Raw genomic sequence first — 17500 nt, 5'->3', positions numbered from 1 at the left:
CTTTCAATGCACTCACATGACAAAGAAATAGACAAAACAACAGCATAAATTTTCAATGTATATTGAACTATCCCATATAAAATGGCAGTTTTAGTCAACTCAAAATCAGTCACATTCAAAAACATTGGACTGCCTTTGCTTTTAAAAACTATCACATCTAACTAATGTGATTACTAAGTTAACACATAAATAATGTTGAAGAGTTCAAATTTCATGAACAAATAATTGTATCATGACCAAATGAAAAGTAACTCATATTAGAGCATACCACAAATGTCTTTGTTATAGCAGAAGATGTTATCTGTCGGAGTCATGTGCATACACAATGAAATACAAAAAATAAAAAATAAAAATAAAATCGGATTTTTTTTTTGGGGGGGGGGGGCTAAAAAAAAGCGGAATTCCGCAAATTTGCGGAAAAATCACATCCCTGATATATATATATATATATATATATATATATATATTCCAAAAAATATACATTTTTGGAAGACCCTGTATAGTTGTATTTCATGTTGTGATTCTATAGTTGCTTTCTTTCTTTTGTTTAATCGTGATGCTTATATTGTAACACCGTCTGCTTTTTCATGGATTTTCAGCTTTGCTTTTAAAGACAATCCATGTCCTAAAATATATATATTTTTAACAGAGAAGAAAATATCAATCAACTGTGTCTTAAAATTGATTGATTTTTCCGCTCCCAAAAAAATATGATAAAATAAAAACCGGAACTGACGCCGACTTTTGCTCAGTTACGAGGTGAAGGTAAGTATCTTTTGTGATTGTGAGTCAGAGTGCATATTGATAACAGATATGAGAGCACATATTAAGCAACAAATCATGTTCTGCATAAAGCTGGCATTGATTGTCACCATAGGAAATGATCAAGTCGAGAGAACCGTGCAGCCAAAAACTGAAAAGTCTGGAAAAAAAGACAAACATCCCAAAGTAATTGTGACCCAAAATAAAGATGACGAAGACACTGCTGTCGGTAAGAAACGACTGAGGTTGCACACTAGATTATTTCCATGATCGGTAAATTCGTAATTGTAGAAGCTGGGTGCTTAAAGTGAGTCTTGTCAATCACCTGATTCTAGAATTTATGGATTTTTCCTAAAACAGTTATAATAGAAGCTGTTTTTTTTTTTTTAAATGGTCCTGATGCTGACTGTGCTCAGAGGCTGAAGGTTCGCCAGTCTCCTTTTAAACAGAGATACGAGAACATCATTTCTTCATTACGCTGTCGTTTATTATCACCAATAGGAAATGATCATGGTGAGGAAACGGCAAAGCAAAAAAGTGAACAGTCTGGGACAAAAGAAAAACGTCCTAAAGTGAAAATTGCGGTCGCTGAAGATGCTGCTCTTGGTAAGCGATGTCTGTAGGTAATTTCATCACACTAAATCATTTGACAAAAAAAAATGCTAATGCTAAAAGGCTAGAATGTTTGATGAGCATCAAGTTTGTTAAGTCAATCAACAGATTTTGCTGATTTGTTGTACTCAAAATGCAACGCTAACACTTTTGTGGTCATTAAGTCAGAATGCTAATAAGAAATACCACCCATTAGCAACGATCATGGCGAGGAAAGTGCCAAACAAAAAAGTGAAAATCATCCCAAAGTGAGATGGTAAAGTAATAAATGGGGAATCATGTTCTTTACTTGCTCTAACTTAACATTTAAAAGAATACAGTACATTGCATTTAATCTAAACTACTTTGCAAAGTAGAACGTCATATTTGTTAAGTCAATCCATCATTCTAGAGTTGACACATTTTTCAATAGAACCGATGACAACTTTGAGAATATTTGACAAGAGTCGGTCGGAGTGCATATTAATAACTAAGACGTTGACAATCTGGATAAAGCTGCCATTTATCATCACTAATAGGAAATTATGATGGTGAGGAAACTTCAGAGCAAAACAGTGAAAAGTCCGGGACTAAAGAAAACTGTCCCAAAGAGAAAATTGTGGACATTAAAGACACTGATGTTGGTAAGAAATGTCTGGAGTTGCACACGGCAAATTATTTCACGGAGATATCGAGGTAGCACTGACAATTTAGTGGAAAACCCTTTTTCGTCAAGTTAAAGAATTAACACAAAAGCTATACAAAAGCCTCATATCATCATGCTTGTGAAGTCTTGAAAATGGTGACGTGTCACCTATTTGCATTGTTTTTATGTGCGTTCACCTTTTGTGTGTACAATGTGTGCCGAGAGTGGAGTGACGTTCACATCTCAATAGAAATTTGCATGTTAAGCATGGTGCTGTATATGTGTGCGTGGAATGACTGTATTTCCCAAATTGGCAGCCGTTTGTCAAATAGCCAGGCAGTCATCCACAAATGAACGCCTCCCTCAAACATTCCAACAAGGAGAAAAAAAACGTAGAAACGGTAAGAATTGCAATAAAAGTAACATTGTGTAAAATTGTGTTAATTTAGTCAACGAAAACTAAACACATTTTTCACTGGACTAAAACTAGACTAGACTCGACAAAAACCCTCATTAATAAACTGGGACTTAATCAGTATGCATTTTTGTCGACTAATGAAGACGAGACAAAAATGTACTTTACTTAATAAAAATTTGAATAAAATCTACGGACATTTTAGTTAGTGAACAGAAACGAGACAAATATATGATTTTGCAAAATCTTATCTGACACTATTCATGTGACACACAGTGATACACCCCCTTTAAAATCTGCAGCTAGCAACACATGGGACAGATAGGAGGTGGATTCACGGTGAAAAGTTAATTAACTCTTTGACTGCCAGACGTTTTCAGAAAAGGAATGCTGTGGGTGCCAGCCGATTTTAAGCATTTTGACTGATCTTTCAGGGTCCATAGAAAATTATGTGTTTGGACTATGGAAACACACATACTACGAAAAAAAGATTGGACTCTCATCTTTCATCAGAAAAAAAAGTTTGTTTCTACCTTATTCCGTTTTTCAGTAATCCACAATAGAAAATGGTTAGTTTCACCTCTGTTTTGAAACAAACGTCTTTTAACGTCTTTGGCACTCCTCCATAGGATTTTACTAAACGTTATTTAACGTTTTTTGGCAGTCAAAGAGTAAAAAAAAAAAAAAAAAAAAAGTAAATTATAGTTATACTTTAAAATTAATCCACGGCTATAACGTTCCAACATAATGTTAATCAGAATGCTAACTAATGCTTGCTAATTTACTAGCTCAATACATGGAGCCGTAGTAGCCACTGTAATTGTGTGTGAACTTGTTTTTCATCAAAGAGATGAGAGAAAATTTTATGTGAAATAGTTTTAGATCTGAAATGTTCAACATATGCTGACAAAAAAAATAAAAATACAGGGGCAATATGATTATCCTGACTAAAATTTGATTAAAACGTTGACAGTTTTTGTCGACTGAAACTAGACGAATACAATTATATTTTCTTGGACTAAAATAAAAACTAAAATGTTAATTAAAAAAAAAAAAAAAAGTAAATTATAGTTATACTTTAAAATTAATCCACGGCTATAACGTTCCAACATAATGTTAACCCAAATGCTAACTAATGCTTGCTAATTTACTAGCTCAATACATGGAGCCGTAGTAGCCACTGTAATTGTGTGTGAACTTGTTTTTCATCAAAGAGATGAGAGAAAATTTTATGTGAAATAGTTTTAGATCTGAAATGTTCAACATATGCTGACAAAAAAAATAAAAATACAGGGGCAATATGATTATCCTGACTAAAATTTGATTAAAACGTTGACAGTTTTTGTTGACTGAAACTAGACGAATACAATTATATTTTCTTGGACTAAAATAAAAACTAAAATGTTAATTTAAAAAAAAAAAAAAAGGAAATTATAGTTAAACTTTAAAATTAATCCACGGCTATAACGTTCCAACATAATGTTAACCCGAATGCTAACTAATGCTTGCTAATTTACTAGCTCAATACATGGAGCCGTAGTAGCCACTGTAATTGTGTGTGAACTTGTTTTTCATCAAAGATGAGTGAAATAGTTTTAGATCTGAAATGTTCAACATAAGCTGACAAAAAAAAATAAAAATACAGGGGCAATATGATTATCCTGATTAAAATTAGACTAAAACGTTGACAGTTTTTGTTGACTGAAACTAGACGAATACAATTATATTTTCTTGGACTAAAATAAAAACTAAAATGTTAATTTAAAAAAAAAAAAAAAAGTAAATTATAGTTAAACTTTAAAATTAATCCACGGCTATAACGTTCCAACATAATGTTAACCCGAATGCTAACTAATGCTTGCTAATTTACTAGCTCAATACATGGAGCCGTAGTAGCCACTGTAATTGTGTGTGAAGTTGTTTTTCATCAAAGATGAGTGAAATAGTTTTAGATCTGAAATGTTCAACATATGCTGACAAAAAAAAATAAAAATACAGGGGCAATATGATTATCCTGACTAAAATTTGACTAAAACGTTGACAGTTTTTGTCGACTGAAACTAGACGAATACAATTATATTTTCTTGGACTAAAATAAAAACTAAAATGTTAAGATTTACAGTCGACTAAAAATGGACTAAATAAAAACGGGATGAGGTTGACTTACTGTGATAAAAACTAACAAGCATCACTAAAATTGGACTAAAACTGAGACTAAATTTAAAAATGGCAGATAAAATTAACACTAATGAGTCCATGAAAGACTTTCCTATCTTATAAATTCATGTCAGCACTATTTGTGGAAATATGGTATGTACGAATATTTTTTTTCTGATGGTACTTTTTGTATCAAATATTATCTGCGCTAACTAACACGCATTGCCGTTGCTCTACTAGTGAATGTCAGTGTTACAAATGTTGATGTCATGTTTGAACGCAATCCATTAGAAACACCGGATTGACGGTACTCACCATGATGTCGCCTGAAAGCAAAACAAAAATAAAGACCGTTATCTATTGGCACTGGACCATGCAGGAAGTGATAAAGGAGATGAGAATGAGGAAGAGGAGGAAGAGGAAGAGCAGCCGGGATCTGGCAAGCGTGTCAGAGTAAGGCAAGGCCCGCTGATCGAGGAGACGATCATTGGTAAGATGGCGCGCGTTGCATTACCTTCTGCATGTGGAAGTACTTTGTATTTTAATAATGAAGTCATTTGTTAAGAAAATGACTTTTAATGTGTTTGGAGACTTTTCATCTATCGTGCTTGTGCAAACTCTAATTGAATAAATGACCTTTTCCAGTCATTGTTTCTCGACAGGAGTGCATTTCACCTTTGAGTGCCTTGGGGATATGCTAATCAAATTGGATGCACTTGCGAGGGCACCCAATACAATTACGGCCCTAATAGGCAAATGAATGAAAACGTTGTGGGGTCTGGCGTGCGACACGCAATGCATCTGCGCCTTAATTAGACCTGATGACGGGAGGTAATGTACTGTTGAATGTGTATGTGTTTTCGCCTCCATCTCATACGTGCTGTGTTTGCAGACAGTGTGGACGCATCTGTGCTCGGTGTGCATTCATGTTAACAATCTTGCTTGCTTTCCGCATCTTAATTGAGGATGAGTCAGTGCGTTGAGGGCAATTACTCAAATGAGCACAACGGGTACAAACGTTTGTGCTCTTTCGACGGAAAGCAGTAGCGTTTGTGTTGCGGAGATGCCTTTTGATCATTTCAAGATGGAGGACAACTCGGCTGCCTCTTGAACTGTTTTTTTTGCACGGAGAAGACGCAATTGTACATTTTATCTTCGGAGTAACTCAAGAAGAGCAGCAAGACATCTCCAATCTTACGGATGAAGACGAAAGCTAAACAATGACAAAGACACCCACTCTTTCTACCATAGCTTCTTCAAATATATAAAACCTCAATTCTAGCATGTGTAGAACAAAATAGAAAGGAAATGCTTAAGGATTAATGAGGTAAGTGTGCTCACATGTGCATTAATCCCCACACACACACACACCCCATAGTTGGATTTGTGACCTGGAAATGGTCAGCAGCGCTGGCCTTGTTTCACTACTTACCGGTTGAATAATCCTCAGATCCAGGTGTGCACTTCCACGTCGGACTCTCCGACTGCAAAGCCATCATTGGGGAAGATGCGGAACTTGTGTGTAAACTCAGTAGCGAGGACTGTGAGGGTATCTGGTACAAAGACGGAGAAGCGGTAAAGACTTGTAAACTAATAAGTGTTTTCTTTTTTAAATCATTTTTTGGATTTGACTGAGTTTGTTTCCAGGTCAAGTCGACAGAGGGTATGACTATTGTAAAAGAAGGAAGCTACCATAAGCTAAAACTTCACAAAGTCCCAGAGGAATTTGCAGGAAAATATAAGTTTGAAGCAGATGGCCGCAAGACGGAGGCCTTGGTTGTTGTTGAAGGTAGGCAATGCAAAGTAAACATTACAATGTTCTGACATCATTTGCGTTATGTAGTTACCCAAAAATAGACAGTGCCTACAATCAGTAGGATCAAAAATAACCCAAATTGTGTCAAGAATGGACCAACCCTCTTGTTGAGTTATTTGACCCAAACTAAATAATTAACCGACAAAGCAAACAATTTTGGGGGGGGTTGTTTTGTGGGTTATTTATTTGATCCAACTTTTTGGGTTAATTGAATAACCCAGTAGAATTGGGTAAAAAAATAACTGACTGACTTGGAGTTATTTAACCCAAAAATTTAAATAAAAAGATTTTGTGAGTTATTAATTTAATTTGACCCAACTTTTTGGCTAAATTGAAGAACCCAAAAAGTTGGGTAAGTCCCTTTTTGACACAATTTGGGTTATTTTTGACCCAACTGTTTTTAGAGTGTGTCAACTATTATTTATTATTATTTTATATATTTTTTTTAGATCCTCCCAGATTTGACCCAGAGGAACTAAACACCTTTATCACTCCTGTCACGGTGAAAAAGGGGCACAAAGCAACCTTTAAGTTATCCTACATGGGACGAGAGCCGATAAAAGTTCAGTGGTTCCATGAGGGGGAAGAGCTTTCGGACGAGGCCAACATCAAGCTAGAGACCTCCGACGGCTACACACGTCTGCTTCTGATCAAGTTGCAGCGCAAGGACAGTGGCGAAGTCAAGTTGAAGCTCAAAAATGAGTTTGGTACTGCAGAGGCCTTAACTGAACTGATTGTACAAGGTATGTATCGGACTCAAATACATACAGTGGAGCCTCCAAAGTCAAACGCAATCCGATACACTGGCTTCCAAGCTTCAAGCTGTATGACTTTTGGGGCATTAGACTTGGAAAATAATTACTCAGCACATATTAGCATAAGTTTATACTGTATTGTGGACACCTGTATTTTCGTTAACAACATGAAGCAATAACAAAGTGATTTTGACTGATAAGCCTGCTGGGAACAGACTGCTTGCTTTCCTGTCTAGCTGACCCTCCCTTCTCTTCCCAAAAACCTAACTCGGCAGCATGGAGAATTTTCCCGTTATTCTTACTGCGCACTCTCTCACAGACCACTATCTTGTAGACTGCTCTGATAGACTTATGTATATTTGAAGCTTCAAATACTGTATAAGGAAACCCAAAAGACAAATTGTTTTCCGGACTGTTTCATACATCTCACCTAACTACTGAAAATTCCACAACAGAGGTTCCACTGTATTTTCAAACAGTTCTAAATTTAAATATTCTAATAGATTTAACGCCCCTCGACAGATAAACCTACTCCCCCTATGGGACCTGTGGAAATTGTGGAAGCTTCCTCCTCCGCAATCGAGATCAAGTGGCGGCCGCCGAAAGACAGCGGCGGCTGCAAGATAGGCAACTATATCCTCGAGCGGCAACAGATTGGTCGCAACACCTGGAAGAGGCTTGGGCCCATCGGTCCACTGGCCAAATACCGGGACTTAGACGTAGACCATGGTCGCAGGTACTGCTACCGCATCAGAGTGGAGACTGAAATGGGCACCAGCGAGCTAATGGAAACGGAGGACATTCAAGCTGGGACAAAAGGTATACCAATGCCATCGCGGATGTATTGAATTAATATTCACTGATGCATATTTATTGATTATTTTAAATAGGAGAAAGAAAGAAAAAAAAATCCCGTCAGATGTGAAAATCTGGAAAAGACAAAACGCTATGCTAATTGTTAGCTTATGTGGTAACTAAACTGCGGTCGAAAACTCTTATCCATGTGTTTGTTGTTGTGCTGGAATAACTTTGATAAATTTTCAACAAACCTCCAACATCACATTTTTCATTTGTTTGTGTCTAAAGTGTATGGGAGGGTAATTTCAGACTCACTTAAAACTACAGAAGGCGGCATTGTAACCTGTACCAACCAGTATTAACAGAATTTTAGTTTGTCTCGACTCTTGTGTAGCCTTTTGTTTCATAACTAAAATTGTGTGCACCCGCACACACACAGCATACCCTGGACCTCCGTCAACACCAAGGGTCGTCAGTGCCTTCAAGGACTGCATCAACCTCGCCTGGTCTCCTCCAGCCAACACGGGAGGCACCAATATTCTCGGATACAACCTTGAAAAGCGCAAAAAGGGAAGCAACCTCTGGGGTCAAGTCAACCTGCCAGAAGAGATGATTAGAGGTTACATTTTATGTCCTTGAGCAATATAAATTTTTGATGAGGCTTTTTTTTTATTTATTGTTGTTTTACACCCCCACAGCTAAAGGGTTTGCTGTTAAAGACGTGGTCGAGGGTATCGAATATGAATTTCGTGTGGCGGCTATAAATAACTCTGGAGCAGGTGAATTCAGCACACCTTCGGAGTTTGTCTTTGCCAGAGATCCCAAAAGTAGGTGGTAACTTGGAAATTTAAGGGCAGTTATGTTGCTAAGCTAATTCTGAAAAAGGTCATACTGATTGTAAATTGTGCTTTGCAGAGCCTCCTGGAAAAGTCATTGATTTGAAGGTGACCGACTCTAGCTACACGACTCTATGCCTGTCTTGGGTCAAACCCAAGGATATTGAGGGGGTCCAGGACGAAGCCAAAGGATACTTTGTGGAGATCCGTCCCGCAGAGAACACAGAGTGGAATCGTTGTAATTCCAATTTAGTAACCACAAATTTCTACACAGTGAAAAACTTAAAGTCGATGGCCATGTACTGGGTGAGAGTCATCGCTACCAACGATGGAGGAGATGGTGAACCACAGGATTTGGACAACTTCATCCTTGCTATGCCGCCTCCTGGTGATTTTTTTTTTTTTACTTCTTCGCTGCACTGGTTTAAATCTAAAAGAAGTGCTTCCTTAAATGAACACTAAGAATGGATTTTATAGTGAAAATCTGGTCTTTTTAAAATACAAACAATATGGGCTTTTCTTTACCTAGTGAGACCACGTTTCACCGACACAAAGATCAAGAGTTTTATGGTGGTGCAAGCCGGAAATTCAGCACGGTTTACAATGAACTTTGAGGTAATTGTCTTTAGAAATGCCATTTAGACGTTGAAATGACTCATTCAGTCATTATCTTTTTATGTCCCCTGCAGGCCTCCCCTTGGCCCGAGGTGACATGGCTGAAAGATGACGTGCCGGCCACTAAAAAGGTGACGATCAGCAATGCGGAAGGCACATCACAGCTTTTGATTCCTTCTGCCGAGCGCTCGGACTCTGGTGTCTACACCATTGTTGTCAAGAACATTGCGGGACAAGAAACCTTCAGTATTGAAATAAGAGTCACAGGTGAGTGTTAGTAGTACACGGAGTCCTTGGTTTACGCGTATAGTTCTGTTTTTACGACACTGGGGTAATCCGAATCTGATTATGGTGTGACCGTAATTATGACTTCACTGCTGCATTAATGCAGTTATGTTCTTTCATGGCCCTGGTTGATCTCTTATACAGACGCTCCCCTACTTACGAACATTCGAGTTACGAACAACGGTACATACGAACATTTCTGCGCGTACAGTATGTCGAAAAATGTTCGGAAAGAAATGCTGTAAGTTAGATTTTGTATTGCGCGTAGTGCTTCTTTCCGCCGCTAATACCGACGATTGGCGGTGTGAGAGCTCATTGGAGGCTGAGCAACGTGGCGAGGAGGAGGAGGAAGAAAACGCCGGTCCCCATTAAGCAGGAAATAACTTTTGAAGCCGATTCCAGCGACGACGAAGAATCTCTCATGATATAAAATCCTCCTCTTCCTCCTCCTCCATCATCTCCTTAAGCATCGAGTACATCTTCCAAAAGTAAGTTAAACTTCATTTTATTTAACTTATTACGTACATGTACATACTGTGTGTGTGTCTTTCGCTCTCTCTCTCTAACATACGTAGTACAGTACAGTACTGTACGTATTCTCTCCATTTTATTAAAAGTTTTTTTCCGTACAAACAAATGCAGGTTACTTGTACAAGCCTTAAACATACTTATATAAACCTTCAATATACTTATATAGGCTTTAAACATAAATTATAATACAAAATATAGCACTGAAGCAACTTACGAACAAATTCAACTAACGAACGATCGTCCGGAACGTAACTCGTTCGTAAGGTGGGGAGCGTCTGTACTCTGCTGCTACTTGCTGGCCGATTTTGTAATAACTACCATTGCCATGACCATTCTCTTCAGTTCAGAGGCTGCATCAAAGCATTTTGTATGCTCTAGCTGAAAAAAAAAACGTAAAAAAAAAAAAACATATAAATATGTTTTTGGGAGCATGGTAATATTTAAAATCAAACGTATTTATACGTTTTTTTAAACACATTATGATTTATTTTTACCTCCAGATGAGCCAAAGCCACCAGGCCCAGTGGAAATAGAAGAAAATGTGCCGGGCACCGTAACCATTTCATGGGAACCTTCTCCAGATGAGAAACGTGACGACAGGTTGCATTACATGGTGATGAAGCGCGATTCCAGCAAGCGAACATGGAACACAGTTGCAGATCACATCTTTAACAATAAGTTCACAGCCTGCAACATAATGCCGGGGAGAGAGTACAGGTTCCGTGTCTATGCCAAGAACGACATGGGCTCCTCCAAAGCCTCCGAATCACCAAGGTGGCTGATACCAGTCAAGAAAGGTATGCACGCTGGCAGATTTTTCTACAACAATAACATTCGAGTTAATTCACATCTACTGTACTTTTCTTCAGAAAAGTTCATAGTAATCAGGCCGGAATCCAAAACCTGCGATCTCCAGTGCCCCCCAAAGTTCCTGGTCCCGCTGAAAATGCACACCGCTCCCCAAGGATACGAATGCTACATGAGCTGCGCTTTAAAGGGGGACCCAACACCTCATGTCACGTGGCTTCGCAACAACGTTAGCCTGAATACCAACACCAACTACTACATCTCCAACACCTGCGGAGTCTGCTCTCTGCTCATTCTGAGGGTCGGATCCAAAGACACCGGAGAGTACAAGGTGGTCGCGGAAAACCCCAAGGGGAGAGCAGAGTGCTCTACGAAGTTGACAGTTAGGGGTAAGTCTTTATTAGTAGATGTCTGCACAAGATTTGGTTGCATCAAGAAAAACATCTAAATAAATCTTGTCTTTTTTTCTTCTTTTCTTTTTTCAGAATGAAAAAATGAAAATGCAGGACCTGTGACCAGAAAAGAAATCTAAGCTGTCACTTGCATGAAATCTTCATCTTCAGTGGTGAAACAAGCATGATCACCAAATAATGACTTAATATTTATTTTATTTAACAGCAGAAAACACAACATATTTCGATGGTTCTACCAACTAAAATTGCTTTACGAATACAGTGCAGTTTTTTTTTTTTTAAGTAACGTTTCACAAGACACATTTGTAGGTATGCATGCCTAACAGCAAACAACACATGGTATACAGTAAATACATTCATGTTATATGCATTTCAATCAAAGCTGACTGTCCACTGACTGAATTGGTTAACTCCCAAAACGTGAAATTGTTTTTGAGTTTAATGTAAATAAAACTTTTTGACTCACAATAAAGAGCCTTCTTTATTTATTTATGTATTTATTTAAACCAGCACCAGTGGTAGCATTACAGGAGTATTGCCAAATTACAATTAAAAGTATGTCCACAAATAGTGGCCACCCTCTAGCAAACGCCGTGCCACCAATTAGTAACCGGATGCGTCATCCAACACAGACATCAAAGAATTAACAGCTGAAACTATTTCAACTCCAAAGAAGCAGGATCGGAGCGCAAATAGTCTCTCAGATGACTTCAAGTGACTTGGGAGTATGAGCAAATGTTGTAACTGAATTCCCTAGTTACCAGTAAAATATTGTGCATGACAGAAGCCCGTTGCTGAGAAGTGTCTATATTGATATAAAATGTCTTTCTCTCCGAAATGCTAACCTGGCAATAGTCAGACTGAGAATTGTGATTCACTCAAGGGAGTTCTTCACATTATGAATCTGGGACTGCTCCACGGTGATTTGCTCAGGAAAGGCGGGACATTCTGTACAATACTTTGAGCTGATTAGACGATGCGGCATCTTGTGCACGTTTGTTTTGACCAGTCGTCTTCGGTCTCGTCTTAGGAAAAAAAAAAAAAAGCACGAACATCTTTACCAGATAAAAATGCACGAAGCGCCTCTTGCTGTTCAACATTCAACGAGGAAACGGTGAGTAATTCTGCAAGAACAGAATTAATTGCAGTGTCCATTCCTCTGTTAGGTTTGTTTGTTTCCCCCGGCATTGGCGCTTCCTGGTTTCGTCACAGCTGCATGTCCCGCCCTAAACAACGCCTGATTGGTCCAACCTAAAAAAGGTCGGTTGCGAACGTATCAGCGGGAGCAGTATACGACGGCGTATTAGGGCCACGTATAAATATTTTTTTTAGAGGGTGGGGGCAATATTCAGAGAAAAAATATTTATATTATTTTTACGTGACCCTAATACGCCGTCATAGCAGTACACGATGTATTCTCGTAGTATTTTTGAACAAAAATTCCGTGAGAATTCAGCTTGCTGGCAATTTTACTGAAATGCTGCTTTTACGTGTATACGTAGAAGCATACGCACTCTTTAAAGTAACTATCTGGGGAATTTGAAGAGTAATTTTAGTCTGATTATTTGAACATTAAAAAAATAACACATTCGATTTAGTCATTACTGTCAAATGTGCTTATTTTACGCATTACATGTTACTGATGTCCACCAGCATTGACACTCCTTAAATAAATGGCTTCTGTTTAATGGAGACGGTCCCAACATATGTATTCATATTTCTGTTTCTTTTGGCACTAGCTGAAACCTGAAAATAGCAAGAAAGTATAAAACACTTTGACACTTATGCAGGAGGTCTAATTTATGCCCACATGATCTAGCATTACTTCCCAGCGCATATTTTTTTTTTTTAAGGGGGGTTGAGGTCCAAGTTTAGTGTCACTGAAGAAGAGAGGGTCAACTGTTAGCCTCAGCGGGGTGCCACTACTCAGATTCTTGGGACGGGTTCCTTACGATAGTAAATATTAAAAAGATTTTCATTCTGCATTTGCATGAAATAAATAATAGATTATTTAAATATTGGACAGTATATGGCCAGATTTGCAAGAATTTGTGTTTTTGTACCAGTGACATTTGTTTACAATACACAACAAATTTAATTAAAGCAACACTTTCCCTGTTGATAAATGTAACAGAGAGGCTAGGGCTGATGATGGGCCATTAAAATAAGAATTCCAAAGACCTTCAAGTGAAAAAAAATGAAGCCAAAATTGCTGTGCTAAAGGCCCAGAGTAGACATTGTGCTGATGAGGGAGGGATTACAAGGCTTCATGATCGGATCTCCTCTCGTACCCCCTTTTCAAGAACGTATGGCTTTTTTAGGTCCAAAGAGCATGCGAGTAAACCTATCCCCTGAGGGCTACAGTGAAAAAGCAAGGGCTAATGTTTCCTCTAAAAAGTCTTCACTCCCACTCACAGGTTTGAGCTGGCAACACATCAGCGGATAAAACTCGACTTGGAAAATAGTGAGTAGAAGCAAAAAGATGCTGAGCTTAATCTCAAATATGATTTATTGCCCATTAATTTATTTAATGTGAGAGTGTGTGTGCACATTTGATTACTTGTTGCTCAGTCAAGGTTGTGTCTGTGGAAAATGAACAGTTTATACAATTTTAGTCCTTACTCAGCTTTAAAGCAAATTACAATGTGTACTGTGTGATGGTGAAGATGTATGGACTTGTTTGAATGCAGAATTGAAGCATACCAGTGAGAAATGAAAAACTGTAGTGTATATGACGCATTTACAGTGTAGTAATGCAAAATTATGAATTAGAATTAATTATAAATTACATTTCTTTACAAAAATTTCTCTGATTTACAACTTGTATGTGTATTTTACTCATATATATATATATATATATATATATATATATATATTTATTTTTTTTTTTTTTGTATTTTTTTTTTTTAATCACAGACACCACTAGACATTCAAAAGTGCATGGATTAATCTGCATTAATTTTACAAAATATAATCTAAAATACAAGGTAGTTCATTTACCCTCCTGTCATGTAGTGGGTCAAATTCACCCATTATATACAGTATATATATATAATTATTTTTTTTAAATCAACTAGTAAGTTGAGTGACTCAATAAACAACTATAATTATTCATGAAATGGTGAGTAATGAAGTTAATGTTGCTTTTTTTTCTCCAAAGTCAGACACTTTGCGTGACAGGTGAAATTGACCCAGGAAGTCAAGTTTCTGACAAACTAACATAAAGAGTAGGGTTAAAACAATGACAGACAACGTGTGGTTTTGTGTCACTTCCATGACTGATAGTTTTATGAAGTTATGTGACCTACTGGCAGCAAAAGCGGAGCTGGTCACTTGCTGGCATCTTCAGTCGCCATGCAAGTATGTGATGACCACGGGTGTTCTGTCATTCAGTACGGATGGGGTTACCCACTCGTCGATATTTGAACCACTCTCGTAAAATTTCACTCTGTATTACGATAAACTGTAAAAAAAAAAAATTATGCGTCTTTACTATCAATATTCAGTTGGAGCTTTTTCTTTAAACTCATATATAACATTACAGATGAACACAAGCACAATCTGTCCGAGGGCGCTTTAAAGTGTCGGGACGGTTAATCTGTCCAATTACACCTATTTATTTACCATTCATACACCGGCAAGATAAATTTGTGTACAAGTGAGAATGTGCCATAGTCCAGCAGTAAACTAATTAGTTGTTACAATTAAAAATAAAAAGTTCTTGATTTACGACGGTGTGTTAGGGCCACGTATAAATATATTTTTTTAGAGGGTGGGGGCACAATTTCGAGAAAAAAACTCACAAATTTGCCACTTTATAAAGTGGCAGATTTGCAAGAAAAAAACTTACGGGAAATACACGTAGCGTAGCTATAGTCTAATCGCGAGATTGATTAATTCTTAAATTTAAACTTTACTCGTCATTTACCGCAGCTAGAGCAACAACACTTTCTGATCCCCTATCAGATGACTAAACACTAACCAATCAGATGCTAGCATACTTTAGGTAAACGCTAGTGAATGACGGAGCAGCAGATTCGACACATCAACTTAGATATTTGTACAAAAAAAAATACCAAAATGTATTAACGTGTAAACAATAATTCTGGAAACATAAATGTACAAGTAAATATACATTTTACACAAATTAACTTAAATGTTTGATCGTCCGGGTGTGGACCTTCGCAAAGCGAGGCGTCTTCGTCGCTGGCCAGTGGCCGTACACAACGTTTCAAAGAGCGAATGCTTAACATCATATGGTTAATCTCTGCTAAAGCAATTACTATCTCCTTATTTGGAAACCCGACCGAAAAGTATTGGCACAAACAGTCGAGTAGTACGTTACATGTAGTTCTCGTAACTTTCTTAGTTTTTTTCTTACAAATCTGCCACTTTATAAACTCGCAAATTTGCCACTTTATTCATTTGCAAATTTCGGAGTTTTTTTCTCACAGATTTGCGACTTTATAAAGTGGGAAATTTGCGATTTTTTTCTCGGAATATTGCCCCCACCCTCTAAAAAATATATATTTATACGTGGCTTTCATACACCGTCGTATTATTTGACTATGGGCAAAATTAATGAGTCAATTACACACAACTGGCTGAATTTGTAACAATCAACGAATGGATCAATCATTTCATTTGCGGTCCTACAGTAACTACATGTAATATACCCGTATTTTACAGAGCATCTGTAGAAGTTGTGCATCTAGATCAAGATGTTTAAGATACGTCGAATTGAGGACATGGAGCCCACTGCGCCTGGGCAAGGCAAGTAACATTTTTATCTTTTTTCTTTTTTAAAGCATCTCCAAAATGTTTGCTCTAAGTCCAAAATGTACGACCTTAGACGGACTCAAGCTCTTTCAACAAATACAGTTATTTTTTGACAGTGATTATCAAAAAGAGGTCGAAGGTGCCCGGAGTGATGATCACTCAATTTGTGGAGGAAGTCCCTACAGGGATGAGTACCCCAGACTTCACCCGGAAACCCATCGCGCTGACCATTCAAGAAGGTAAGGGTGCAAACACCCCTGTGTCAAAGGTCGTGTGTGTGTATTTGTTTGCTGCACATTACGCCATGATGACCAGCGATTTGGACGGCTCATTTCCAGGAAAGCTCGCCATTTTCAAAGCGAGAATTTGTGGCCAACCTGAGCCGAGGGTGTCGTGGGCGAGAAATGATGGGGAAATTGATGAAGAGAATTACAAAATGGTTTACGACACGCATTCTGGTGAACACTCACTGCAGGTGAGCTCAAATAAACAAAAGGCTGACGGAAATGTACATAAGCCCGCGAAAATAACTCGTATGGATTTTGCGTTTCTATAGATACCGGACGTAGCAGTGGAACACGCTGACACCTACAAATGTTTTGCTACAAATGAGTATGGAAAAGCAGTTGTCACAGCTGCCCTTAATATCATTGAAGGTGAGTCACTTATCTTACATACTAAATAAATAAAACTAATTACTCAAAGGAATTAATTGTCCTATATTCCAATGTCTTCCTCTCCAGTTGGCTATAAAAAGAGCAGAGCCTTGCAGCAATCGAGAACAGGTATAGACCCCGCATTGTTTTACATCCAAAGTCACGCATTAAATTAATCAAAAAAACATGGCCCCAATGCATTCCAGCTGTCCGAGAATTCCCCGAAAACTTCATGAAAGTCTTAAAAAGCGCGTAAGTACGACGACACTGAATCAGTGTGGCAAAAGCAAATGACATTTGCTTTGGTATCAATTAATTTCTTGTATAGGGCTAACATCGAACCAAAACCCGAAGTCCAACGAGTCATTGACAACAGATTTTGGGAGCTTTTGTTGAGCTCTGATAAAAAAGATTACGAGAATATCTGCAGCGAATACGGCGTCACGGATTTCCGCTGGATGCTGAAGAAACTAAATAAGAAGAAGCTGGAGAGGGAATATGAGCAAGAGAAGGTATTTTTTTCCATTTTTATTCTGCAGCCTCAGTTCCCACTCAGTGGCGGTGTGAATGTGAATGTGAATGGTAGTAGGAGTTTTGACCCAAATCAGATGAGATAGGCTTCAGCGCCGCACAATCCT

The 17500-nt window shown here is 38.0% G+C and overlaps 2 protein-coding genes and 1 long non-coding RNA gene across 3 annotated transcripts in view; 2 read left to right on the top strand and 1 right to left on the bottom strand.

Moving 5' to 3' along the window:
* The window catches only part of LOC144056129 (immunoglobulin-like and fibronectin type III domain-containing protein 1), a 26640-nt gene extending 14804 nt beyond the window's left edge, over positions 1-11836 (top strand). The window contains exons 13-25 of the mRNA XM_077572617.1: positions 5016-5061; positions 6022-6146; positions 6219-6360; positions 6837-7130; positions 7665-7961; positions 8380-8559; positions 8639-8767; positions 8856-9164; positions 9306-9391; positions 9466-9658; positions 10708-11004; positions 11077-11403; positions 11500-11836. Coding sequence (XP_077428743.1) covers positions 5016-5061; positions 6022-6146; positions 6219-6360; positions 6837-7130; positions 7665-7961; positions 8380-8559; positions 8639-8767; positions 8856-9164; positions 9306-9391; positions 9466-9658; positions 10708-11004; positions 11077-11403; positions 11500-11504 — 2430 coding nt within the window. The 3' untranslated portion in view covers positions 11505-11836. The remainder of the gene's footprint in view (positions 1-5015; positions 5062-6021; positions 6147-6218; positions 6361-6836; positions 7131-7664; positions 7962-8379; positions 8560-8638; positions 8768-8855; positions 9165-9305; positions 9392-9465; positions 9659-10707; positions 11005-11076; positions 11404-11499) is intronic.
* Positions 1-17500, bottom strand: part of LOC144056132 (uncharacterized) — a 127545-nt gene that overhangs the window by 60561 nt on the left and 49484 nt on the right. The window contains exon 2 of the long non-coding RNA XR_013295004.1: positions 6004-6124. This is a non-coding gene — a long non-coding RNA (uncharacterized LOC144056132). The remainder of the gene's footprint in view (positions 1-6003; positions 6125-17500) is intronic.
* igfn1.3 (immunoglobulin like and fibronectin type III domain containing 1, tandem duplicate 3) overlaps positions 16149-17500 on the top strand; it is an 11683-nt gene continuing 10331 nt past the window's right edge. The window contains exons 1-6 of the mRNA XM_077573407.1: positions 16149-16200; positions 16323-16445; positions 16545-16681; positions 16763-16862; positions 16950-16991; positions 17139-17374. Of these exons, the coding sequence (XP_077429533.1) occupies positions 16149-16200; positions 16323-16445; positions 16545-16681; positions 16763-16862; positions 16950-16991; positions 17139-17374 (690 nt within the window). The remainder of the gene's footprint in view (positions 16201-16322; positions 16446-16544; positions 16682-16762; positions 16863-16949; positions 16992-17138; positions 17375-17500) is intronic.

Source organism: Vanacampus margaritifer, chromosome 8, assembly GCF_051991255.1.
Source record: "Vanacampus margaritifer isolate UIUO_Vmar chromosome 8, RoL_Vmar_1.0, whole genome shotgun sequence".
NCBI classification, from domain to species: domain Eukaryota; kingdom Metazoa; phylum Chordata; class Actinopteri; order Syngnathiformes; family Syngnathidae; genus Vanacampus; species Vanacampus margaritifer.
The sequence above is the reverse complement of the archived record's forward strand: the minus strand, read 5'-3'. Positions and strand labels throughout refer to the sequence as shown.